At 43.6% G+C, this 25,569-nt stretch overlaps 9 protein-coding genes across 9 annotated transcripts; 3 read left to right on the top strand and 6 right to left on the bottom strand.

The window, feature by feature from the left end:
- Nucleotides 1–4,347: 4,347 nt before the first annotated feature.
- On the top strand, nt 4,348–5,362 carry C8Q69DRAFT_507138 (hypothetical protein; the record flags this gene model as incomplete). The annotated part of the gene is made up of 3 exons (XM_028632861.1): nt 4,348–4,623; nt 4,875–4,972; nt 5,341–5,362. 3 exons carry the CDS (start codon nt 4,348–4,350, stop codon nt 5,360–5,362), a joined length of 396 nt encoding a protein of 131 aa, XP_028485466.1.
- Nucleotides 5,363–6,402: 1,040 nt separating this feature from the next.
- Nucleotides 6,403–6,621, bottom strand: C8Q69DRAFT_401876 (hypothetical protein; the record flags this gene model as incomplete). The annotated part of the gene is made up of 1 exon (XM_028627942.1): nt 6,403–6,621. One exon carries the CDS (start codon nt 6,619–6,621, stop codon nt 6,403–6,405), a length of 219 nt encoding a protein of 72 aa, XP_028485465.1.
- A 3,478-nt stretch (nt 6,622–10,099) lies between these two features.
- C8Q69DRAFT_467570 (putative gamma tubulin) lies at nt 10,100–12,348 on the bottom strand. The gene is made up of 8 exons (XM_028630639.1): nt 12,263–12,348; nt 12,118–12,158; nt 11,858–11,970; nt 11,707–11,760; nt 11,409–11,591; nt 11,104–11,307; nt 10,960–11,046; nt 10,100–10,889 (listed from the first exon to the last, which is right to left on the bottom strand). The coding sequence occupies exons 1-8, from the start codon at nt 12,268–12,270 to the stop codon at nt 10,209–10,211; spliced, it is 1,371 nt and encodes a 456-aa protein (XP_028485464.1). The 5' UTR covers nt 12,271–12,348; the 3' UTR covers nt 10,100–10,208.
- On the bottom strand, nt 12,349–13,854 carry C8Q69DRAFT_467568 (putative DCG1-like protein). Its single transcript, XM_028630637.1, has one exon. It carries the CDS (start codon nt 13,581–13,583, stop codon nt 12,690–12,692), a length of 894 nt encoding a protein of 297 aa, XP_028485463.1. The 5' UTR covers nt 13,584–13,854; the 3' UTR covers nt 12,349–12,689.
- A 24-nt stretch (nt 13,855–13,878) lies between these two features.
- C8Q69DRAFT_467563 (sulfite transporter Ssu1) lies at nt 13,879–15,676 on the bottom strand. The gene is made up of 5 exons (XM_028630636.1): nt 15,423–15,676; nt 15,002–15,370; nt 14,655–14,951; nt 14,301–14,586; nt 13,879–14,245 (listed from the first exon to the last, which is right to left on the bottom strand). The coding sequence occupies exons 1-5, from the start codon at nt 15,563–15,565 to the stop codon at nt 14,096–14,098; spliced, it is 1,245 nt and encodes a 414-aa protein (XP_028485462.1). The 5' UTR covers nt 15,566–15,676; the 3' UTR covers nt 13,879–14,095.
- A 1,127-nt stretch (nt 15,677–16,803) lies between these two features.
- On the top strand, nt 16,804–18,332 carry C8Q69DRAFT_507135 (phosphoribosyltransferase-like protein; the record flags this gene model as incomplete). The annotated part of the gene is made up of 9 exons (XM_028632860.1): nt 16,804–16,883; nt 16,949–17,040; nt 17,094–17,239; nt 17,292–17,354; nt 17,418–17,735; nt 17,808–17,943; nt 18,007–18,015; nt 18,152–18,216; nt 18,273–18,332. 9 exons carry the CDS (start codon nt 16,804–16,806, stop codon nt 18,330–18,332), a joined length of 969 nt encoding a protein of 322 aa, XP_028485461.1.
- Nucleotides 18,333–18,965: 633 nt separating this feature from the next.
- C8Q69DRAFT_267955 (hypothetical protein) lies at nt 18,966–20,295 on the bottom strand. Its single transcript, XM_028626765.1, has 2 exons — nt 19,715–20,295; nt 18,966–19,620 (listed from the first exon to the last, which is right to left on the bottom strand). The coding sequence occupies exons 1-2, from the start codon at nt 20,116–20,118 to the stop codon at nt 19,224–19,226; spliced, it is 801 nt and encodes a 266-aa protein (XP_028485460.1). The 5' UTR covers nt 20,119–20,295; the 3' UTR covers nt 18,966–19,223.
- Nucleotides 20,296–21,193: 898 nt separating this feature from the next.
- C8Q69DRAFT_267840 (hypothetical protein) lies at nt 21,194–21,704 on the bottom strand. The gene has a single exon (XM_028626764.1). The coding sequence runs from the start codon at nt 21,527–21,529 to the stop codon at nt 21,251–21,253; it is 279 nt and encodes a 92-aa protein (XP_028485459.1). The 5' UTR covers nt 21,530–21,704; the 3' UTR covers nt 21,194–21,250.
- Nucleotides 21,705–21,984: 280 nt separating this feature from the next.
- On the top strand, nt 21,985–23,615 carry C8Q69DRAFT_267794 (hypothetical protein). Its single transcript, XM_028626763.1, has one exon. The coding sequence runs from the start codon at nt 22,112–22,114 to the stop codon at nt 23,540–23,542; it is 1,431 nt and encodes a 476-aa protein (XP_028485458.1). The 5' UTR covers nt 21,985–22,111; the 3' UTR covers nt 23,543–23,615.
- The last annotated feature ends 1,954 nt before the right edge of the window (nt 23,616–25,569 follow it).

Raw genomic sequence — 25,569 nt, 5'->3', positions numbered from 1 at the left:
ATTTAGATTAAGCTATATGCTAAAGATATTTTTATAAGATTATATAACTCCTTATATAATTTAAAAGAGTATAAACCTTACTCTTCTAGATTAAGTAAGCATTAGCTAGTAGGTTATTTATTCTATTCCCTATGCTAGCACTATAATAATTAGGTAGTATTATATATAAATCTAGAATCTTTATTATAAGATATATAAAGAGATAAATTAATAGATTAAGGCAGAATTTATATTTTTATAAGATATATTAAGAGAATAAATAAATAGTAGAAAGTTTAAGCTTTAAATATAAAAAAGACTATTAAGATTTATTAAGCTAAGTTCTTTAAGAATAAATTAAAAGGAGATTTAGACCTTAAAATTCTCTAAAGATTATTATTAAATATAGTACTAATAAAAAATTTAAGGGGTTAATTAATAACCTAACCTATTATTTTAAGTATATATATATTCTTAAATAAAAAAAAGAATAATATTAAAAATTAGGAGAAGAGTTATAAGGAAGTTCTAGTTTTTCTTTAAAAGGAAAAAGAAGTTTTTTATTAAAAAGAAATTAAGATATTTTATTATAATAAAATTATAGAATAAAAAGAAATATTTAATTATTTTTATTTTAATAATCTAAATAATTATAAAGATTTATAGATAAACCCCTTATTCTTGCTAAGTAGATAAGTTATATCTTATATAGAGATCCCTTATATAATAAAGTATAAGAGAGAGAAAGTTAAGTTATTAAATAATAAACAGAATATTAAGAAATTATATTAAGTAATGCTTATATTAAATCTCCTATCTCTAGGCATTAATATAGATTAAGAGAAGCATATAGAATAAATATTAAATATTATAATAGTAATATATATAGTAAAGGAGTATATTCTAATCTTAAACTTATATTATACTATAATTAATAACTCTATTTAAAATAAATTATAGCGGAGTATATTTAAAGTTAAAATAGATATACTTTAAGTAAATAAAACTTTTAAAGTAGTTATACTATTATTAAGAGCTAATATTATAATTAGTTATTAAGTATTAGCTATAAAGTATAATTTAAATAGTTCTCTTTAGAAGCTTAAGATATATCTTATTATTTAAGAGTTTATTTAGAAATATAGTATTAATTTTAAGTATATCTTTATTCTTATCTTATAATATAATATATTATAAGTATTTCTAGCTATTATTATAATAGAGGATTATAAGTACTATATTATAGATATTAATAATATCTTTATAAAGTTAATATTAAAAAAGGAGATTTATATAGTATTTCTATTAAGAATAAATATATTATTAGAAATAATATTAAAAGTTCTTTAATCTCTATATAGCTTAAAGCAGGCTATAAGAGATTAGAATTAAACTTATATAAAAATACTTTAGAAAATAGGTTTTATATAAATTAATACTAATCTATACTTATTATAGTACTTAAAAAAAGAGATCTTATTCCTAGTATATATTAATAATATTTTAATTAATATAAAATAAATAGAGAATATTTACTAGTTTAAATAAGAATTTAGATTAATATATAAGATAAAGAACTTAAGAGAAGTAAAAAAGATTCTTAGTGTTTAAGTTACTTAAAATAGGAAGAACTAAATATTAATAATAGACTAATCTTATTATATTAAAGAACTCTTATTATAATATAAAATAAATAAAGAGAAAATATATCTAGTTAATATCTTATTAAATAGATATAACTTTTTAAAATTATTTAGCTTTTAAAATAAAAGAATAAACTAGAGAGAGTATTAAAGGATTATTAATAGCTTAATCTATTTAGTAATTTTAATAAGACTAGATATTATATTTATAATAGGCAGATTAAGTTAATATTTATTAGATTTATTTAAAAGGTATTTTAAGATATTAAAGTTTTTTATAAAATATTTATAATTAATTATATGCCTTAGTCTTAAGTTTAATATAAATTAAGACTAGTAATTTATTAAATATTTAGACTTAGATTATATAATAGATAAGACTAATTAGATATTAATCTTAAGGAATATTTTTATATTAGCTAGTAGTCTAGTAAGCTAATTAAATAAGAAATAAAAGTCTATTATAATTTTAACTATAGAGGCTAAATATATAGCTATATATTAAGCAATAAAGCAGTTTTAATAGTTAGCCCTTCTTTTAAGAGATATAGAATATAGATATTATATTAATCTAAATAAATTTAAGCTAATAATAAGGAAAGAGTAAGCTTTTATTATTAGTTCTCTAGTTAAAATCTATAGAGATAATTAAGTATTATTATTATTAATTAGAGATATCTATATCTATAAGAGATTAAAGTATATTAATATTATATATTATTATATATATAACCTATATTAAAAGAATAAGATTAGTATTAAGTTTATTAGAATATAAGATATAATAGTAAATAGTTTTATTAAACTATTACTAAAGGCAGATTTTTTAAGATTTTTAAGTTAATTAAGATTAACTAATTTAATAAGTCTAGATTAAGAAGAAGTATTATAAAATAGCAGTTAAGACTAGTAATTTTTTAAGTAATTAAAATTTTACTCTAAAAAAATCTTTAAGAATAATTTTATTATAATAAAATTAGGTAGTTTAAAGAAATTATTTCTTAAGCCTTTATAAAAAATCTGTTACCCTAACTAAGAATAGAGAGATATATTTTATATCTACTATATATGCTAATACTCTTTCTCCCTAAGTATTATTAGCCTTTTAAGCTATTAGATTAGTCTAGGAATTCTATCTAGGCCTATTCTTTTTAACTAAGACTTTAAATAAAGGCTTAAATTTAGAAAGCACTTAATTAGATAATATTAATAATTATTTTATAAATAAATCTATTGCAGAAAAGATCTTTAAGGAAAAGATAAAAAAGTAAAAATAGGTAGAGTATTAAGGAATAAGATTAATTAGTTATTATAGCTTTAGATTTAATAATTTATAGTTTAAATAAGTACTTACTTTTAGTAATTAGCTTTAAGTAGTTAGGCTATATATCTCTTCTAAATACCTAGCTCTACTAGACTAATTAATAAGGATTATTTATTAACTAATATACTCTCTAAAATAAGAAGAATAAAAAAAATAAGATAGTATAATATTAGGGGTTAGCTTAATATAGAGATTTAGCCCTATAATTACTATATAATATATTAATAATTAAGCTTACTATTATTATATTATAGGTAATATATTAGCTAAAAAAATATTAGAAGTATAAGGGATTCCTGCTATTAGCATCTATATATATTATATTTAATCTTAGGCTAGGGTTAAAGACCTCTTTCTATATTAGACTAGAGTATATATATAGGTTAATAATTATAATTCTTATAGTAGATAAGTATAAAATAGCTATATAAAATAAAAATAGCTATAGATTACTATCTAAATAGGTTAATAATTTAATAGGCTGCTCTAGCTCTAGCTCTAGGATTATCTAGTATTATAAAGTTTAGGGATAAACTCTAATCTAAGGGATTTATCTAACAGGTATTATCTAAGGTCGGTATTAAATATATTAAATCTAGGGAGTTAAATCTAGGGTCTATTATAATCGCGATTTAGGGGATATTAAATATTATTAGTATAAGAATATTAACAGCTCTTATACTCTATATTTAGGGGTAAGAGATAGAGAAAGAATAGCTAATATTTAGGGTTTTAATTAAGAACTTAAATAGGCTATTCTATAAAATAAAATAAGGTATTAAAGCCTCTATAGTAGTTAGCGTTAAAGTCCTAATATATTATCCTAATTATTAAGCTCTATATGCTAAATACTACTTTCTATTAAGGGCGATAGCCACATAGGATGTGTGGCTAAAGACCTTGTTAAATATATAAATACGCGATCGCCCCAAAATGTATACTTTAACACGCTCACTGCCTTCTGTTCTAAGTTCTGCCCCCCATCAAATTCTCTTACCCGCCCAGGCCACACAGTATGTGTGGCCCCCGGAGACGCTTGTAATAAAATACACAGACAAACATACTCTAATTAGAAATCAGTCTCTATGCTTTCTTTTTCATACATCGTCGTATCCAAAGATGTAATCGCATACGCACGGCCCTTTCAGTGCGCGCTCCGCACGCTGATTGGCCGATCGTCGATCTCGCAACGTCTCGCCTCCGACGGCAAATCGACTGGCGAGGCTTCTCTCCAATTCCATATGCAACACCAGGGACTCGCTCCCTCCAAATATAAAAAACAGATCTCCGACATGTCTCTCTAAAGACAATATCTTGCTACAGAAAGCAGACCAAACAAAGAAGAGAAACCACACCCCCTTTTTCCCCTAAAGAAGAACCTGCAAAGCCAGATCTCTATCAATGGCCCCGGGCGACGAATACTCCGCCGTCAGCGGGGCCGGGAAACTCAAGCTGAAAGGCTTGAAGGTAAAAGGCGGTCGGGTGGAGAAGAAGAAGAAAAAGAAAGAGAAGAAGGAACATGCAGAGACGTCGCGAGAAGCGTCCGCTGTAGCGGAGAGTCAGCAGGATAGTGGTGAAGCTTCCGCTGCTGCGACTGCGGAACAGGAAGGTGGTGATGTTCCGATTATTGAGAAGACGGAGGCAGAGAAGAAGTATGAGGAGATGAGAAGGAAGAGGGTACGTTTTTATTTATTTTTTTTTCCTTTTCGATTCGTTAGGAGCTTTTTTTTATTTCTCTGTTATTGGATTTTTCTGTTCTTTGTCAGGGTTTGAGGCTCCATTTTCCAAAAAGGACTGCGCGCATATAAATCGAAGTTTCCAAGAAAGAAAAGAAAAAGCAATGATAATAATAGTCACTGTGTTGCTCCCTTTTTCAATACTTCCATGCCTGCCATAGCCAGATCACATACTAACTATGATATCTACAGCTCAACGACCGCCTAAAGCGAGAAGGCGTCAAGACGCACAAGGAGCGCGTCGAGGAGCTCAACAAGTACCTGAGCACTCTAAGTGAGCACCATGACATGTACGCTTCCCCTCCTCCTCTCATCTTACTTACTTACTTCCCCTTTATGCCCCTGTTCTATTCTGTTCTGTTCTTCATTGGGATCCCGTCCACAAGTCTGCTGGTCGGTTTTCTGGAAGTATCATTGATATCATGATTATCATTCGGACATCCATGAAATTTCATGCATGCATATGAATCACAATCAATCCTTCATGGATGGACCTCTCTCTCCCCACCATTACTACTTCGACGGTTATGGTCGTGGTAGCGAGGAGAAAAAGAGAAGAACAGAAACACCTCCTTTCACTATCTACTCTACCCTTCCCCCGACGTACCATATTTATACTCTATTCTATTCTCAAGTACTAACACGTCCTCAATTCTAGGCCGAAGATTGGACCCGGATAACACCGAACGATGCCCTCTCTATCACACTTTGATATGCAATTTCTTTTCAAGTGCACTTTTTCGAATATCGTATCGTTGGAGGTACGCGGATGCGAATGGGCTCAAGTTTCTTCTTGCTTATGTCGGTGGCTGAAAGTTCTGACGACTCGTGACGGATGCGTGCCTGCTGTTCCGGAGCCGCGGTGACGTCTGCCGTGCGGGTTCCCAGGGTAAAATTTCCGGGTTGCTGAAAAAAAAACTACGTTCGGACGAGGCCGCTTGTTTTGTCATCGATCAGAACTTTTTTCTTTTACTTTTTTTTTTCACTCTATTCCTTGCTAGGTAATGCATATTCTCCATCTACGTGGCAATTGCGCAAACACCTCGACCCTTCGATATTAGCCAGATCACTGCTCGAATCATGTGCTACTCCAGCTACCAAACCGAACAAAGTCACGTGACAATATCACAGTACCTCACTACTCACTCTCTACTAGTATCAGAGTATAGACGCCAAGGGAAATTATGAAATTATTAGAACAGAAATGATATGTAAACGACCAAATATGGCGATCTATTGGTATGATAATGCACATCGACAACTAAATGTTCCATAGGTAGTAGTCCAATCACATCCAAAACGGTCCAGTTCCCTATATCCAAGTGGCTGTGTCGCCCGCCAGGAAAGCAATAATCGCAGCAGACACCCGAAATCCAAAGCAGCCCCGTCTATCGAACAATGCCGCAGGTATGCGTGGTGCTCCCATAGTCCAAATAGCCGTTCAGGCAGCGGTCGCAAGTGAGAAAGACGGGATCGTCCGTAGAATCGACCCCAGCAGTTGATGCAAAATATCTCTGAGAATCCCTCCTAATAACGCCTTGCATATGAAATGGGAAATTTCCCGTCAATAATACCCCAACATGCCCGTGAGAAAAAGAACCACCCCGACGTAGGAGGCATAAAGCACCCGGCTAATCCGACGTTCCTCCGTGGTCCAAAACCAACATCATGACAAAACGAAATGGGCCCGTCGCCAGCCAGTGCCGAACGGGGCAGACACTTATACGCCCTTGATGACCGTCGTGCGTTCGCTGTTCAGCTTATCGGCATTTCGGGCGTGGGATTCCCGTTTGCAGTCTTCTAGACCGCTGCAGAGATGAGATTCCAACATCCGATGCTTCTGGCAGAAGTGGCCATTGCAGAAGCCGCAGTCTCCGATGATGCGCTGAGCGGGCTCCTTGCAGTCCTTGAAGTTGCAACGAGGCTTGCGAGGCGCCATGTTGGATAGCTTGTAGGTAGGTAGGTATGGAGGAGAGGCAGGTGGCGAGTAGGAGAAAGGAGGGCTGCCACGCGGCTCACTGAAGAGATGCAGACGCAGTAACGATTGCAGCGGTGATTTTAACTCTTTGAGAGATCAAGGAATTTCTTGGTGGTTTTGGTATTGTAGGATCTGCGAGAGACTGGATATGCTGTTAGAGAGCGGAACCCTTGCCAACCGCAGCTTGCTGGCGGTGAGGCTGAAGACGGACGGACTCACTCTTTATCTGGAGATAGCGGACGACAGTGTTCTAGAGACGGAGAGGAGTCCTGAGGAGATAGTCGACGTCGGAGGGGTGTTGAAGATGGTATCGTGTGAGTCAGGGGAGGAAAGAGAGGAGAGAAGAGGGCCAGGTGGCCGTGAGTAAGGGCGCCATTTAAAGGACTGAGGCGAAGGAGTTGATTATGGAAGCTGGAGTCGGGACCCAAGAGACCAGGCGCCGACGAGGCGACGATCCGATTCAGGTTGGGGTATGAGCAAGCTCAGCAGGTGCCAGCGATCGAGACGGAAGAAGGCTAAACGGGCTAACTGGGGGCGGTGGAGGCGAATGGGTGAGTCTGGGTGGATCGTATCCCAGAAGCTTCGAGAGAGGGCGGCAGTCAGCAGTGCTGCTCCCGGATACTGGTGAAACCGTCTAGTATTATTGATGTATCTAATCTAACTAATAATAATAATAATATAATTACACTGGGAGATGCTGCGGTGGTAGTGGTACTAAGAATCATCCTGCTATCTTAGGTACACTCGAGAGCTGAACTTGTAGTATCTTCTTATCCTGCCTTGGTACGCGTGGTTTCCCCTTTTAGTAATGGCCGGTATCTCAATGCATTAGAGAATCACCTCTCCACTACTAGATATCACTGGAGCTGTTAACTAGTTACGCTGGATCTACGTTGATAAGCAATCCCTTCTTCACGCGTGTTCTCTGTCCCGTGGACGTTCCAAACCTTTGTAACGACCCAGGAATCCTCTTTGACACCAATCCAGGGTTGAACCTCCCCTTCCTCAGCGGCACTGGGTCGGCCGCTGCCGTTGCCCGAGACATTGGTACCAGTTGGGGGCAAATGACTTGCTATATCCGTCCAGTTCGCTTGGGTTTTAACCTTCGTTCTCCCTTCGTTCAGAAAACCAGTTCCAAAGTTCCCGTTGCTGTGTTCCCCCCGTTCCAGACACCGGCGAAGTGTCGGAGCTCGGGGTGTGGCTTACGTCTCAGCATCAGAAGATCCCCATGGATCGATCATCTAATTAGATTACTCCGGGCTCAGGGTCGCAAAGGAAGCAGAGAATAGCGACATCTTCAGGGCCAGCAACCAGGTTGGCAGCTATACCAGTAGAACTTCATCTGACTGCTCTACGGAGCGAGACGCCGCCGAAAGCGCATGCCGTCTTCATACGAGATCATCATCCGTCTATCAAGGCAGAGTGACTCGATCGCATGCTAAGCCTCACGTGATGCGGACTCGGGCCAGCCACATCCCCTCACGCCCGTGCTCGAGGTTCAGCGTTAAAGCGTTGAGCCTTGCATTCCGGAGACTTTCTCAACTGGAAGTTGATCCTCGAGCTATCTCTGTTCACTATTCCAACCATAGCGCTCGATCGACGCTGCTGCCACAAGCTCCAGTCGACTTGAGATAGCGCCAGCTTGGTGACTGCCGTGTCAATCCGTCAATAGCTTCTGCACTTGCGTGCTGTGTAATCCCCGCAGATCAAGGTTTTGCCATCATTCAATAATACTAATAATACGGAGAATGGGTTGCGACGCTGCTTTCGTTCCCCTGAAGCGGCCTATTCGGCTATTGGGGAGTTACTCGTACTTTTCTACCTTGGTCGTCCAGACGCCGCCACGCCAAAATCGTACACACTAACACTGTATCTGAGAAGGACTGGGGTCCTTATCCAGATGATCGTCCACACCCGCGCAGATCGATTCGAAACGGTGCTGCAGCGTGACTGCGCAGGTTGCTGGCTTCCAGAGGACGCCAATTCGAGGGTCAAGCATTTTAATAACAAGCAACGAAAAGGGAGGACCTGACACTGGTCAAGATCGCGTCCCCAGAGGGACACAAAGGAGGTGATATGAGACCACGCGATAGCGAACCAACCGGGGTCTACTCTAACTTACGTGCTGTACTCCGTAGGGTTAAGACGCGCATTGACCCCGTTAGCCACAGTGACTTGTCATCTATCGAGATTGCACACAACAGCAGCGAGATACCATACAGTGAGACGCACGTATGCGGTTGGGATGTTACCATGGACAGCTTCATTCGGTGTGAAATGTGACAAGTATTTCTATCCCAAATCCTGGAAAGAAGCACAGATATGTTTGACCTGTCCCATATACAACTAAATATCCGGTTGCTTTCCTCTTTGGGACACGCTCGCAGCTGGCCACGCCAATGATAACCTGAAGTCGACTACATGCCATTGAAGAGACCCGACAAACCCTGACGGTGATATCTGTACTACTTCGCTCACTGATTGCTTTTTCCAGGACTAATAAATAATGGAACCACATGCAGGCCCTGAAATACCCTCCGGACATCGGTCCGTTTCCTGGATATCGGAACTACTGCCGGGTTAAATTAACGGCTCGGCTTGCTTATCGCCAGATAAGAAAGCACGATCCCGCCTAAATATCGCGACAGCTGTGATGGAGATTTGTACCATACTTATTTAGACCCCTGCCCGTTCTAAAAAAAAATCAACTTAACTTCCATAGGGATAGCTACCTTCGCTAACGACATGCAAGCTATCCAGAAGGCTCACAGCCATCGCTCTGGGCGCTAGCCTCGCAAAACCCGACTAGATACTCGGGCACATAACCCTCCCTTACGACGGAGTACTGAACTACTGACTTAATCCATGTAAATTCCAGTGGACAAGCTACGTGTGAATAGCGTTCGTATTATTTCCGGCCTTGCCGCCCAAAATTGGAGCTGTATTAACATCCCGAAGTCGTGTGATCCGGAGAGAAATTGGCTACACCTGAATCAGCTATTCGATAATAACTACCTGTTGGCTAACTAACATTAACTAACTAAGTTAACTCATCATGGTTGACGAATGTTCCCCTCACCATAGGTAGACACCTGCTACCTAGTGGTTACGTTCATCTGCCCCTCACGGAACCGCATACTAAGTATTGACAGAGCAACAAACGCGGCGAATGATTGATTTATTACTTCTTAGGAAGCTCGCTACGCAAAACGGAAACGAAGCCTATAATTGCTTTTTCCTCTCTTTCCAGTCTTTTTTCTTTCTTTCTTAGTGTACGTTTCTGACCTGAGTAATTAACCCATGCATCGACACCGAAGAATCAATCAACCAATATGACGCCTTCCTCGCACCCCGACGATCAATACCGGGATACTTGAATGTCCTATTTCTAAAGGATGAAGAACAACAAGGAAAAATTGGCATACGTTGACAAGATAATAAAATAAAATAAAATAAGGGGGGGGGGGGGGGGGGGGGGGGAATATCTGCATGATGGACCAATGACTGAAAAACACAATTGGAATGAACACGGGAGGAAATCCAGAATCTTAGGCCGCAGCCTCCCCAGGGCCTTTTCCTGCGTCTGGATCCAGATAATCCTCCCTCTCTGCAGCCTCGTATTCTCCGACCAAGTCGACCACGACAGCTCGTGCCTCGTCGAACTCGCCCAATCCATCGGCGAATGGAGCCTCTTTCTTGTACTGTTCCAAGAAAGCATTTCGCTTCCGCAGACGGTCGTATTGTTGGACAATTCGCTTGAAGAGTGTCGCGACAGATGTGTGATTGGCCAGCATGAGACCGCTGACACGGTGCGTGTGCTGGATGTACGGTGACTTCTTGCTGAGAGCGACCTGTATACTGGCTGGACCCCACGGGATGAAAGACGCGAGTCTACGCTCTCGAATACGAAGCAAGGATTTGTGCACGTCCGTCGGATCGGCCTCGCCTTGAATGATATTGAGAATGCTGATGTAGCAGCTCGACTTGCTTGGCGTGATAGAGACCATGCGATTCTTGGGCTGTAAAAGTCGGCGCATGACATCGAGCACGGTGGTCTTTCGAACAGTTTTGGCCTGCTCGATATTGTCACCGGTAAATGGAGTATAGGATGTGATGAGGAAGTGTGTTCGGGGCGTGGGGATGAGAGAGGCAGTAATTCCGACAAGGTCGTTGTGCATATATCCGGGGTACCGGAGAGTGGTTGTTGAGGCCGACATCACCGTTGAGACCTGTAGCAGCTCTTTTAGCATCTGAATCCTAGTATGAATCTTCCGTATTTTATAAGATAACGGCACCTACCAACTGATTAGTCTGCTGGAATGACGGCTCTTGAACATGGAGTCTGTCTGCGACTATCCTGGAAAGCGCACCATTGTCGAGAACAACCTGTAAATCCGTGAGTTTAATAAAACAGTTTTTTCATCTCAATATGAAGACACTTACGACAGAATCCGCATTCTGCGTCAACCGTCTCATCGCCAGTAAACTGTTATAAGGATTGACAACCACATCTGCAGACTGCGTATCCGGAAACACCGAATAAGTCTGAATCAACTTCTTCGGAAAGCGATCATTCATCCGCTCGAGAATAAAACTTCCTAGACCGGAACCAGTACCTCCTGCAATGGAATGTAGCAGCATGAAGCCCTGTATGTAACAATCTATAATCAGCGGATCGTCCCCCTCCGTCAAATTTCCACCCCGTCATAGTATTATATTTTACTCCTCCACGACAACCCAACACGCACCTCTAATGAATCACTTCCGTCTGCTTCTCGATCGATCATATCGAATATTTCCTCCTGCACGATCTCTCCGGCTGCATATCCGGCAGCCCAGTTATTTCCCGCTCCAATACCTTGTTGGCCGATGAAGAAGTTCTCTGGATTATAGATATTGCGGTAAGAGCCACTTTGGATGCTGTTGATTACCTGTGATCCAAAGAAAAAGGCGAATTAGTCTTTCAGTTCACACATCACGAGCCGCATAGCTTCGACGGAGAAGAGATAATAAGGTCAAAAAGGGGGGCGCAATCTCGGTCCATACCCTAGGTTCCAAATCGAGCAGAATCGCTCGGGGAATGTATCGCGTGTCATCACTCTATATTCACGCAAGTGCGATTAGCCATCATACAGACCAGACAGACACACGGCTTGCTTCATAACCAGCAATCGAACACGGCATGTCTGTTCAGTACCTGATAGAAGAAAACATCTTTCCGATCTCCGCCCTCCGTCGCGAATTCCTCTAGGTTTCCATCTCGGTTGATACCATGCTCAAGACAGAGCTGTTGCCAGAACTGGCTCCCGACTGCATCGAGGACGTAACGTCAGCTAAAATCCAGTCTTTTTTTCTTTCTCCTATCAAAGACTCCAGCCCGATATCCTCTAGCTGGAGCAGAGAGAAGCCCTCTGATAGCCGATAATTATAATGCGATTCCCTGGGCGGACGACGTACCGTTGTTGCCGCATTGGCCGGCTTGTATCGTTATGATTTCCCTGTAATAAGATCCACGTCGTTAGTCACGGCTATTCAGTGGAAGTTGCTGGAAAGTAGCCAAGAAGTGAAATGTACGTCAGTGACGAGCAGGTGCGCGACGTACCTAGGCATCTTATCTTCATTGCAGTCATTAAAATCGTGGGTGAGATTGGGCTTTGGACGCGTAGCGGCGCGTTTTCCGCGCCGAGACAGCTCCGGAGATGTCGATTTAACCACTGTGGGCGGTGGCTTTGTGGGGTATCTAGCAAACGGGTATCTGGCGCTCCTTGCTTGCCTAACACAAGACCCGCCATAAGTTGATTAAAAGCGATTTTCTATTTATTCGCCAATGATAATTGCATACTAGAACTGTTCTTTAGGGACTTGGTTATTTTAACTTTTTCTTTATTTTTCAGAATTATTCCTATCTTATTATTGAAGGACCATTCGTGCTAGTTACTAGATTCAAGTTCAGATGCAACCCAACGAGCTCCCATCATCTCAGAAGTACAGCTCAAGCAACGTTTAAACTTACCTCCTTTCCTCCCGGCTCAGAATCGTGCTTTGCAGGCATTGACAAGCAATCCAACACCTGCGACTACGCCATCAACAATACGCACTCTTTCCCCAGCCTCTCCGCCGTAAGCCCTTATGCAGCCTGCCCGGACCGCTTCTTCCATGCCTGCCATTCCTGCACATCCTAAACAAATGACAGTTACCGGGGAAGAAGTGTTCTTAATAAGCCTCTCCGTCGCATCGCTTATTCTCTTTCTCACCTCATCCGGCGGGGTGTCGTGCAGTTGAACCGCTGTCAAGCCAGTTGTTTCAGCGCCAGCGAATCGCGCAATGGTTCCAGGAATACTGCCTCCTGGCCCTGCAAGCATTTCAGCCACGGCTTTGCTTAGTTCCGCCTTCCATATGCTGCCAGTCGAAACGATACCGAACGTCTCGTCTGCCTGGACTTTTCTGAGGTCGTCTGTCCCTAGGAGCTGAAAAGAACTGATCAGCGACAGGGACACTGAGACGCTTGCCTCGAATATGCCAGTCACGTATTTCCTCCTTCTGCTGCTGCTGTTCGATGTTGACCCTTCTCTTTCCTCCAGTTTCTTTATATCTTCTTTCAGCATCGCCACGAGAGGATGCGCGGAGTAGCAGGCGACCAAGAACGCGTCATGTTTTGGTATTAGAGGCTCGAGGAAGGGTCTGCAATGCAGTGCTGAGTTTGCGGAGTCCTCACCGGAGTTTATGCTTGGTACGCCGGGGACGACGCGCCCGGTTTCCTCGATTGTTACTGACGTCAATGCGGGGGCGGTGAAATAATCGAAATGGACATCAGAGTAATTCAGGTTGTTGACGATGGGTTTCAGTGCATCGGTCATATGCCTCGAGGTATTCGGGTTAATTATCAAGATGGAGAATCGCGGGGTAGTGCTTGTTGAAGTCATGGCGCCAGCTTCCTTGTAGCTCTCATAGGAGCCTGCGGGAGTGAGTAAATTCGATCACAGCGCAGGAATCACATATAGATAACTGGGTGATATTGCTGGTTTGACTTTGCCACTGGCGTTAGCAATCGCAAATGGAACTGTGCGTTGGACAATATTGGTGTATAGACGTGACCCCAGTGCGGAGTCGAAATATTCTAGCAGTTAAATATGGTCCGTGCACTGAATAAAGAGTGCTCAGTGACCTCATTCTTCTTTCGGATTTACGTTCCTGACACCACATCTAAATCCTCAAAGGCTGTCTTTTTGTGAGTTGTAGATTGTAATATGTACTATTCTGTATGTTTAGAAATAGGTTGATTCTCGCGGATATCCTCCATTCGACCATTTCATTAAGTAGTTCAAAATATATAGATCAGGTGAATATGCGCTAAGCCGTAGAATATTACACGTACAACGCTACAAACTTTTAGCCAAATGGCAAATACGAGAAATATACTTCAAGGAAAAGTTACTCAAGCAGCTTTGCTGGCGTCTCTCCCCTCTTCTTGCTTGGGTTTTATCTCCGCAAGACAGGGAGCATGAAATATGTCCCCGGTGACAGCACGCTTCAGAGTGCCAAGGGAGACGACAATCCAGAGAGCCACTACGCATAGAGAAAGAATCTGGATAATGGTTAGATATCTTACTGGAGTGAGCAGAAGGCAGATGAATACTTACTGTTCCCAGTACCGAGAAGAAAGTCGAGGGCAGCTCTCGTCCCAGTTGACATGTACTCGCGGCATAAACGCCGAGAGGGAAAGTGAATCCCCACCAGCCGATGTTGAATGGAAATCTCCTACATTGCACGATAGATGCTGATGCGAAGAACAGCCACACTAGACCAAAGCCCCAAAGGATGAGTGCGGTCAGGAATCCCATTGCATAGAAAGTTGAACCAGCGCTGCCCTCGAGTGTGTGAGTTTTTGGAAATATATTCTGCGCTGATGCACCAAGTTTCATAACGCTAAGGAGATAAACCATGATTAGGAGCTGAAAATGTACAGGGATGTTCCTGTGAGGGTGGGAACTTACGCAAAACCTCCCTGGCCCATAGGACCCAAGGGGAGGAAGACGCTAACAATCACTGTTTTCGGGGGTAACTTGTATAGCGTAAGACGCATAAAGTATATCACCATGGTCATCAGTGCCAGAGGCATACCGATTCCCCATAGGACGTAGCTGACTATGATAGTCCATAGAGCATGATGTGGGTTTGGTAGGACATCGGCGACTACACCACCAGATGAGGCTGCGACAACACAAGTAACCACGGGTAGAAGCCACACAGCTGTCATGCTGGAGAGCTCTGACTGTTTGTGGTGCGCCATACTAGATTGTATTGTCAGCATCGATTCTCCTCTTGGTCGTTAGCAACCTACAGCATAAAGGGCAATGAAAGAGCAATCATGACCGATACTGCAGCATCGAATATCCATAGCGCCCAGACGAAATTCCTGGTCCACTCACCCCAGGCTGACACACAAACTGCGCAGAACATATTGATGATTGTCGCCAAACCCATGGGGAAAGTACCCATAAACATAGACTGTACCGGGTGCATGATCATAGCTTTGAAAATTTCCGGATAGAGAACGTAGCGCAAAAAGGACACCACACATCCTGCAACAAAGAGTAGTACATTGAGTGCAAAAATGACATTGGCGATCCAATACAGCCATATGCCGTTGTATGGTAGACTGTTGAGCAGTACAGAAACAATGCCTGTACCCATAGTCACCGAAAACCATCTGATTGGCAGTCAGCATGTGTATACAGGGGTCTTCATCCAATAATGCATACGATGGGGTAAAGTTCCGAACGATCCTCCTCCAACCGACTTCATGCTTGTTTAACGCCCTCTGCTCTTGACACTGTATAGAAGGGGCATTACAGGACGTCTGTTGAGGGACAGGAGTGCTGCGACTTGTAACGTCGCCATTCATATTGAGTGGCGAGCTATGCGCGACAATCGCCGATATCTAGATCCACAAAGTACCGTTCGCTGTGTACTTGGGAGGGAATATAATCTTGGCAATCATATTCCTTCTCTGAATGCTATTTAAATTACCTATTAGCTTTCTGTTTCCCGTAGGCATCCGGCAGAGTGAGTCGAGGAAAACCCACGGGCCTCATTCTTGCGGTACCGACGATTTCCGAGAAAGGCTTAGACACGGCATCAACATCGCCATTTTCGGGGATTCTCCATAGAAGAACTGACATCTCCACATCTGGAGTATGGACCACCATCTTGCCATCTATAGTCATACCTGTCGACGCAAAAATGACAGACTGGTTCCTTTACTACATGTTGCAGATGCCAAGACTTTTTATGATATCGGCTGAGAGAGATTTTCTCGGCTGTCAGCGCAGAAAGATGACATCGTACTACATACATTCTAGCCTTGTTCCTGGACTATCACGGCCAGGTGACTATATTAAGATTGTTGTCTATGAGACCTGAGCGGTATATATCAGTAGGTAGCTAACTGCTTTATTGCTACTGCGTAGTACTTGATCGTCATATCTCGCACTGCGGGGATGGATCTTTGGCGCTATCCTCCGAAATATTGAGCTCTGCTGGAACATCGCGGCCTGAGGAAGCATTGCTATGGAATTTATCCTACTGCACGTGCATACTTACATGAAATTTCATAGGACTTCTACACCAGACTCTCCGGATAAACGCTCTAACTATGGTAATCGGCGCCTATTTTGGACCCGCGCCGTACAAAATAGGCGCCGATTAGTCTCATCTGAAGACTCGCTTTGGATTCGCCTGCGGTCCATGGGTCGGCGTCGCTGCCGACACAAGATCGGAAGTCAGTTGGCGCAGAGTTTCTACGCAGTCACATGATCTCGAATTTTGACGGACATCTCGAAGGCGCTTTTTCGAGTCCACTAACACCTCTCATTCTCTATGCGCATCGATCAGTAGCCTTCGATAACGGCTCTAGCCATCTGATCGTGAGTACTCCGTTCATATTCCAGTTTGAGAAACCACTACCAGCACCGAGAACTTGCTCAGACCCTTGCTAATTTCCCCGAACCCTTCGCCCGAACATACGAAAGTTCCCCGCACTAACCAATGGGATACCAGTCTTTCGATCGTTTTTCTTTTCTCTCTTTCCTTCTGATTCTCTACGATCGTTCGATAAGCACTCCTTGAGACGCTCGAGAAAAAATGTCGGCCAAGATTCCCAATGAAATCAAGCTTCTTTCTGGAAGCTCGCATCCAGACCTCAGCGCGAAGATCGCAGCCCGGTATGCGAATTGGATCTGAAAACAATGCTGTTGGGATAATAGGACTGGGATTGACATCGTTGTAGACTCGGTATCGATGTCGCAAGGACAATCAGTTTGAACTATTCCAATCAGGAGACGAGCGTCACTATTGGAGAGTCTGTTCGAGACGAAGATGGTGTGTACTTTGCCCGACATTTTGCCGGTGACGTATTCTTATACTATCCTCAGTCTATGTCGTCCAGTCTACTGCACCAGGCGAGGTCAATGACGGCCTGATGGAACTGTTGATCATGATTCACGCTTGCCGCACCGCCTCCGCGCGCTCTATCACTGCGGTTATTCCCAGCTTCCCTTACGCCCGTCAAGATAAGAAGGTACGTCTGAACTAGGGAATTGTGTATCCGGTCATGCTGATTATTCGTATAGGACAAGTCTCGCGCTCCCATCAGCGCAAGGCTGGTAGCCAACATGCTGCAGGTGTCCGGTTGCGTAAGTCGGCCTCAACCACGAGCTAGGAGCAAAGATAACGGGCGCTGATGGTGCGAACTCTAGAATCACGTCATTACCATGGACCTGCACGCTTCTCAGATCCAGGGATTCTTCAACGTCCCTGTGGATAACCTCTACGCTGAGCCGTCGGTGTTGAACTGGGTCAGAGAGAACCTGGATGTCGAAAACTGCGTCATTGTTTCTCCGGACGCTGGTGGTGCGAAGCGCGCAACCTCTATTGCCGATCGACTGAACACGGCATTTGCGCTTATCCACAAGGAGCGCCCTCGACCCAACGTTGTTGGACGCATGGTCCTTGTCGGTGACGTCCAGGACAAGATTGCTATCCTCGTCGATGATATGGCGGACACTTGCGGAACCGTATGTTCTCGAGTCTTGACAATTAGCTACAAGCGATTACTGTTCAATGCATACTGACTGTCTGGTGTTCAGCTCGCGAAGGCAGCAGCGACAGTGAAGGCACACGGTGCCAAGGAAGTTTTTGCCATTGCTACTCATGGTATCTTGAGCGGTAATGCCGTTGAGAACGTCAACCAGTCATGTCTCACTGGTCTGGTCGTCACAAACAGTACGTTATCGACATAATTCTTAACTTCATTCAACCGTGCAAATGCTAACCAGTTTCTCTTAGCTATTCCACGTATGTTCCCTAGCGCTTATTTCTAGCTTCAAGATCTGCCCTGAGCTAGTGATGTCGATTCTGCGATGCCAGTCATGGCTCTCGTTGCTTCCCTACTTTCCGATTCATATGAATACTAACATTTCATGTTCAACAGTTGGTGACAAGATTGAACGCTGCCCTAAACTGAAGGTCATCGATGTGTCGGGAACTTTGGCCGAGGTAAGTGATCACACATGTCCCCAATTTTCAGTAGCCAGTTCCTAACGTCAATACAGGCTATCCGGAGAACCCACAACGGAGAATCAGTGTCGTACCTTTTCAGCCACGCGGTATAGGCGTGTCTCGATCGGGCAACGATACACGAGAATTGCTGATTTCATTGAAACAAAAAAAGATCTGCTTTTGGCGTTTGGATTGCATGCTAGCATACTCTCTCATATAGAGCTGGAAAGGAGTATGATATCTTATCCCCGGAGTCCTGAGGTAAAACATTTGCCTGCTGTTTGAACAGAAGCCGCAATCTAGAAATCTTCCAACAAACCCAAAATTATGACATATGGCATGGATCATATTGCCAAGACAGTTACTTCGGGATTATCACATCGCAAGCAGCATATCCAAGATAGGGAGAACGCTGAGCACGGTATTCAAGGCACCGGAAATGACATACTATCATAGCTGTTATTCAGCCATCACCAGGGTACGAACTCGACTGGAAGTACACAGTCGCAATACGTGGTGTCTACCACGTACCAATGAACGGCCCTTGGATGGGGGGAAACGCTCTGTCTCCAAGAGGATCGTATTGCGCAGCTGGATTCATTCTGCGCTGAGAAGTCAACGTGATGTTTCCCCGCGAAACGTACCAAGACTCGTTGAACCTCGATTTGACTTGTGCTTACAGTAGACTCGTCATGTAGGAGCATAGGGTTTCACTATGGCTTTGGTTTCTAGATATGTCTCTGTGATCCAAGGAGAATGAGGACATGTTGTCATGGCTGGTCGTGTTAGATGACTCAGTAGATCACGTCGATCGCAAGATGTGTAAAGCTATGATTTGTTTGTGTATTGTTCCATAGAGAAACATAGATACCTAACACCGAGAGCAAACATTTCCCATAGAAATCGCACTTTCTTTGACACAATAGTTAGCCCTAATAGCGACTTTTGATACTCGCTGTCAATGTGAGTTCTAAGCGCGCTCAATGTTGCGGCAATCGAGACCATCACAAATAACAGTCCTTCCAATCCTGTAAGCTCTTTTTCTCATTCTCCGAATTGAGACCCATCTCGACCTTTCTGGCATGAATGAGTGCAAATCTTTCCTCTGCCAACTCAAGAGCCTCCGTTTTTGTCTTCGCCATCTGTGCTTTACATAGCCCCGACATATTACCACTGTCTTTGTAGTCGTAGAGGATATATTCTAGCCGGTCCAGTTCTCGAAGTATCCCTTTATCTTCGAGAGCAAACTCATATCCCATGCAAACCGGGCATGACTGGTCGACCGCACAGCTGCCAAAAAGATCGGGAAACCGTGTACCTACGCCCCCGCATCCGGGGCAGAACCACCCCGTGCTTCCGCAATGGGGGCAACTGCCATGAAAGTAATGCTTGATAACATCCCTACAAGGGTTTTTTTTTTTTTTTTTAGTAAATTCCTTCCACATGATAGATCGTAGAGAATCACGAGCGCAAATGCGTCTGACAGGAGACGTACCTTCCATGAGGATTCACGATGAGGGCAACCCCCGTGTGGTTATCTTTGGCATCCGCATCGGTGACAGCCATCGACTTGAGAAAGCGATCAAGAGACTCCTCCTCGAGATCTTTGGAATGGTCATCATAGAGACAATACCACCTGTGGAATCTTTCGTCCTTTTCGTCCTCCTCGTCTTTATCGACATAATACACCTCTGGGCCGTACAGGGTCCAGAAGCCGGGCGAATCTGGAATATGCCAGTTAACCCTCTGCACCATGATGGAAGAAGCGTCTTGGATGATATTGGTATTATTAGTATCGTCAGGGGCAGACACCACAAGCAGCATGTGTGCCTCCTTGGGCTTGTAGGCGAGAATAAGGTCGCCCTTGTGGACAGTCTCAGGGACGGTGGGTTGTGACATGATTGATGAGATTCGAGCTTTCTTAACAATCAATGTGTGATGGTATGTTGTGTTGTCTGATAGATGAAGAGAGGAAGTTTGACTTTCTTGGAGTAGTTTTGAAGATCTCCTTTCAGGCAACAGTTAGGCAGAGTCGAGGAAGTCCCGACCAGATGGGGCTTAGGAACATTTCCGCTTCAGATGCTATTGAGTGACGTAGAATTGAGAGGTAAAAAGTTTTTATCCTTTCGTGCTTATTTTCATCGTCCTGTAAGTTCTCATATGAAGAGGATATAAGTGGTATAGTTCTATCAGCCTAGACCATGCGTCATCGTTATCATTATATGGGGCTAATCGTCTTTTATCTTCCAGAGAATGAGATTATCAGGTGACCATGTGCTTGAGGTAGTTTTAGCTCCGGTCAGCTGGTACGATAGGGGACACCGGGAATTTTCAGACAAAGAAAGCACATCCAGAAGATGGAAACAATATCAGCAGAGTCGTGACTATTTCAGCTCGACTCTGGGCCCGTTGACAGCGCTGCACGACTGCCATATGGTCAAGACATTAAGCCGATGAAAGGAAGTCGAGACTGTGGCACTTTCAATCTACGATTTGTCGAATGAGAAGAATGGAGAAGGCACCTATTTTTCGTCATTAGGGGCCTCGAAAAGCCTACGCGTGAACGGCTGATTGACAATAGATCGTCTTTTCGAGCTACCTTTCCTTTGAAGGCTCGTCTCTCGCATCACGATCCGCTTTGTGCGAAGGTTCTCTCTGCGCTATTCAAGTTTAGTCGACTTCCATCGCTCTCTGGTAATGTGTGAATGGGCTTGCAAGATATACGCAGCTTGTACGCGTACTCCCAAACACATGAATCGAGATCACATTATCTTTTGTACACCCGCAAGAAGGGTTGCAAATGACCCATGCCAATCTACCTCCGGGTTTCTGAGGGATCTCCCGTTGAGTCTCGATAGGCAAGACACGGATATAGCGGAATCTTGTCCTCCCTGTGCTGGAACAACACCGGACTAATTCCTCTGACTAGAGTGGTTTCCTTCCCCCCACTCCAGAGAAACGGATCGCTGGTAAACCTGCTTGCGAGCTACCTCTCCGAGATCCCGAAATGTACTAAATATAGTCAGTTTAGTTAGGTCGTAGAAGAGGTGACGCACAATGAATTAATTCCTGAGACTTTAAAGACTTCGAGGTCTAACTTGTCGAGATTGACATTTGGACATGTTTTGCAGTAGAGATCGAGAACGAGATATAACCGAGAAGAATGAAAATTACTACATATATGTGTACAGTAGTCGTCTAGAGGTTGAATATCTCGCCATTTAAAGAAAGCGTTGATGATTGCGTTCAGGTCTTGAAAAGGTTGTTCGCGATATCGAAGGATTACCCGCACCGGAGTAGCCTGACTCATTTCGTCCTAAGTGTAAGAGGGATTTCTGGTATAACTTGTGGAGGCAGTATTACTGGGGGAATAAAAAGGTATATTCTTTGAAAGAATCTGAACAACGGTGAGAGAGAGAGAGAGGTGTATCTAGATTCCAGGTTACAGGCGATCCGCGCTAAGTAGTCGATCACCTGACTTATATTACGGCTTCCGGCGCTAAAAATACCCGGATATTCTTGATGATCATGATATATTCCTTGGCTTAACATCATTGAAATCCCTTATGCATGTCTTCTCCATAGCCAATCGAAAGTCGTTCATATTGTTGTCGCTACTTAGGCCATATGTACATTGACGATATTATCCATCTCCGGGTGTTGGATCTGCTGCGTGTTTTGCATCTATGTCATCATAATGCGCTGCCTGAGCGGACAGTCTCAAATCAAAGACGCATCCTAAAACCGGGATCGACTAGACGAAAACTAATGTGACTTGGGCCACGAAGATGAACATCTAATCGAACTCGGTGGTCTAGCGTTTATGCGTTGACAGTACTACCTGCGCGGTGCCTATTCGCTTGGCCGTTTCTCATCGTCCTACCAAAACAGGATGGCTGCCCCGGCTCTAGTATCGGTGCTGCCCACCGAGATCATCATCCTTATCTCACAAAGCATTGGGAGTCGAAATGATCTTCTTAATTTCTTATATACTTGCCGCCATCTGTATAATCTGCTGCTTCCTCAATTGTATCGGGAGCCTGTCGCTCCACACGATTACGCCGGCCTGGGCGAGATTCGCCGTGCTGTATCATTTGTTCAAACAATCTTACGACGTCCGCACCTAGCGCGGTCGGTTCTCCATCTCTCCCTTGAGCTTCAGGAAACCGAATTGACCTGGGTGGGGCCATGTGCTCTAAATCCAGATCTTGAATATGACGATGTTCTCGTCGGAGAGGCCTTGAATACGGCCGCCATCTCAGCAGAGGACCGGGAGGAATGGGAAATCGACATCGCTGGAGGATATTGCGATGCATGGCTGGCACTGCTTTTCCCCGCTCTGTCTAATCTGAAGTCGCTTCGCTTCGTATTTTCAGCAAAGACGAGGTTCATACCACGAATGCTAGAAAGAGCTATAAATAGACAGCGGCCATTCACGACTCGGGATCCACTGTCAACTCTCAACGAGATCACGGCGCTATGGCATGTCGAATATTACGAGGATGATAGCGATGGTGTCTTTCATAGCTCGTATGTGGCATTCGATATCACACAGTTCGCAAAATTGCCGGCTCTGCAAACCCTCCGTGGACATCAGATCGCATTCCCGCCAGTCCATGGAGGAGGAGCGGACCAAGAACTTTCACTTCAACCCGGGTCATCGCCCATTACCAAGCTTAATATATCCTCGGGTATGAGCGAAGACGGCCTGCTAGGCCTGATAAAGTCCTGCAAAGCTATAAAATATCTTAGATATACTGAATTCACTCCTGCTGCTGGCTTCCGTCCCGATTGCTTTCGCCGGTCTCTCCCGCTTACCAAGGGGTCTCTCGAGGAGCTCTGGATAGATTACGGTGATTACAGCTATCCATACTATGAAAGAGAAAATGACTGGATTGGATCATTCCAGGATTTCTCGCGCCTGAGAAAACTCCATATCCGTCTTCCGAACCTTTTCTCATGGTCGCCCAGGACCACCAGTCATCCCCATATAGTCCCCATGCAGCGGTTGACCAGTCTGTTGCCTCCATCTATCGAGACCTTGTGTATTACTGAATGCATCGGTGACCAAGGACATGCCCTCGTCTCGCAACTGGAAGATCTCGTGAGGAACAAACAGACCTATACGCCTCGACTAAGCCAGATCGAGATATACATTGATTTCTTGATCGAAGAAGAAATACACGATAGTATAGAGTATGCCTGTGAGAGGAAACAGATTGATTTTGCTGTTCGCAGGTGGTGGGATCTCAATGATGTGACATATCCGAGTCGAGATGACGGCTGTATACTACAAGATACTTTTTGGTTCTTTGATTACTGAAATGCTCTGGGCGTCAATTGTTCATTTCGAAGAATATATAGAATATAAAGCATGTATTATCCTCATACTTTGTTAATACACCATTGATTTGGAGATGCGTTCTAGTTTTCTGGATACTCCTGCGGACTGTCCAACGTGACATACCCGAGTCTTTCCTCGGTCAGAAACTCTTTTCATGGATGTTCAAGCGTAACTCCGCCGCTTTCTTCGCAACCTGCAAGTTGAGCTGTTTCCATATGGGGCTATTTACCCGATTATCAACAACGAGATGTCCATACATTCAGGATCGACTCCAAGTACATTGGGATCTGTCTCCTCGTTATGTGGATGGCGATATTCTTGCGTCATGATACCAGAATCTTTATCAGCGTTATGGAGATATAACTAAGGTTCTTGAATGCAAAACGTGAGTATGTGTCGTTTGATAAACTTCCTTGAACGACGTGCACGAGGAAGGAGAGGCCGTTATGACTACACATGGTCAACAGCGGCGCAACCACTATATGGGAAAACTGGGATGGGTATACAAAAGAGGGCAAGGCAACGGGATCACATAACCATTATTCTCTGGATGCTATTGCCTCTTGGTTTCGAGAAGGCATAGGGCGTTATCTCACATATGAACCAGGCTATCGTGCAATCAAGGCCGCTCCTCATGTTGGCGGTGGTTTTACTCACGCCAACACTTCCATCGAGACTCTGTTTGCGTTTGGGACGGCCAGTTCTTCCTAGCACATGGAGTGGTCGGTATCCTCAGGGCCGTCTTCGTGGATTTAGATGTGGCCGTGCTAGCAGCTACAGGATAGTATACAGAGCAGCAGTTGGTCCTTTGCACTATCTCTCTTTCTACGCTTAGGCTGTTCAGTCATCGTTTTGGGCAAAGATCTTGTTTCGACGCAAAACAAAGGTTGCGAGCATGGCGGGGAAGTTCTTCACGTGAGTATACTTAAGTATCCTGCTTATCGAGACTATTCCTGCTAGTTACTAAATTATGGCAGACACGGGATGTCCTCTGCTGCCAACAACACGGTGCATCTGGAGGTTCCTATCCCACCGGGAACAACCACTACTGTTCACCAGGGTAACAGTGAGGTAGTGACCACAATCGGCCCAGGAACGCCCTCATTTTCATAGAAGCAATAATCGCAGCCCAGATAAGCGGACAATTGACCCTCTTCATATCCAAATACATCCTCTTGTTGCCACCTGAAACGACAATGCCCCGGCATTGTTTACTTCTTTATCAATAATAATAGCCGACAAAAACGCGACATCACGAGTAAGACACGAACCTCCTTGCATAAGGGACAGGTTCGTGCTGCTTATAGTTATCGAAACGGGACAGCTCTATCGACTTCGTGCTTGGAAGAACTACGAGAACATGTAAGGCGGGTTTGTTCTGCGGACACTCCACACTGCACAGCGAGAACTGTTCCATGGGAAGTCAGAACGGCTGCACGGCAAGACAAGCGGGGGAACTTGCGGATACAAGATCGATCGCGTCTACGGGTTGTATCTTGCGGGCCCGGGTATACTCCGTACAGTTTCTGTTCCGTCACCTCCTTGCGTGGATCGCTCCTTGGCTGCCAGCTTGATTGAATCTGATAGTCTGTTAACATGTATTCTTCTCAGTGGATACTGTGAATGACATGTGTGGTGGTCTTGCCGTTGACGCGAAAAAGAAGATCGCCAAGTCGGATGTCGATCGCATACAGGAAGTCGACACTAGCGAATTGATCAGTTCAAAGTGGTCCTAATCCTATGTGTCATGCGATACAGTGACTAACTAGTTGGTTATGTGTCTTAGATGATCTACTTTGCATCGCGCAGGCTGACTAGCACGATGCTTCCTCGCTGCGTTTCCTGGACAGCAAACAGGCTGTACCTTGTATATGAGCTGAAACTCCAAAATAAACATATCAGAATCCCTACCCGACAGCGCAACGTGCGCATCGCATCCATCCTGCATGGCCTCGGGGGAAAAGCAACACGGCTCCAGCTCCGATTGTTCAAGTGTTAATTACGAC

The sequence above is a fragment of the Paecilomyces variotii genome, assembly GCF_004022145.1.
Source record: "Paecilomyces variotii strain CBS 101075 chromosome Unknown C8Q69scaffold_5, whole genome shotgun sequence".
Classification (NCBI taxonomy): domain Eukaryota; kingdom Fungi; phylum Ascomycota; class Eurotiomycetes; order Eurotiales; family Thermoascaceae; genus Paecilomyces; species Paecilomyces variotii.
The sequence above is the reverse complement of the archived record's forward strand: the minus strand, read 5'-3'. Positions and strand labels throughout refer to the sequence as shown.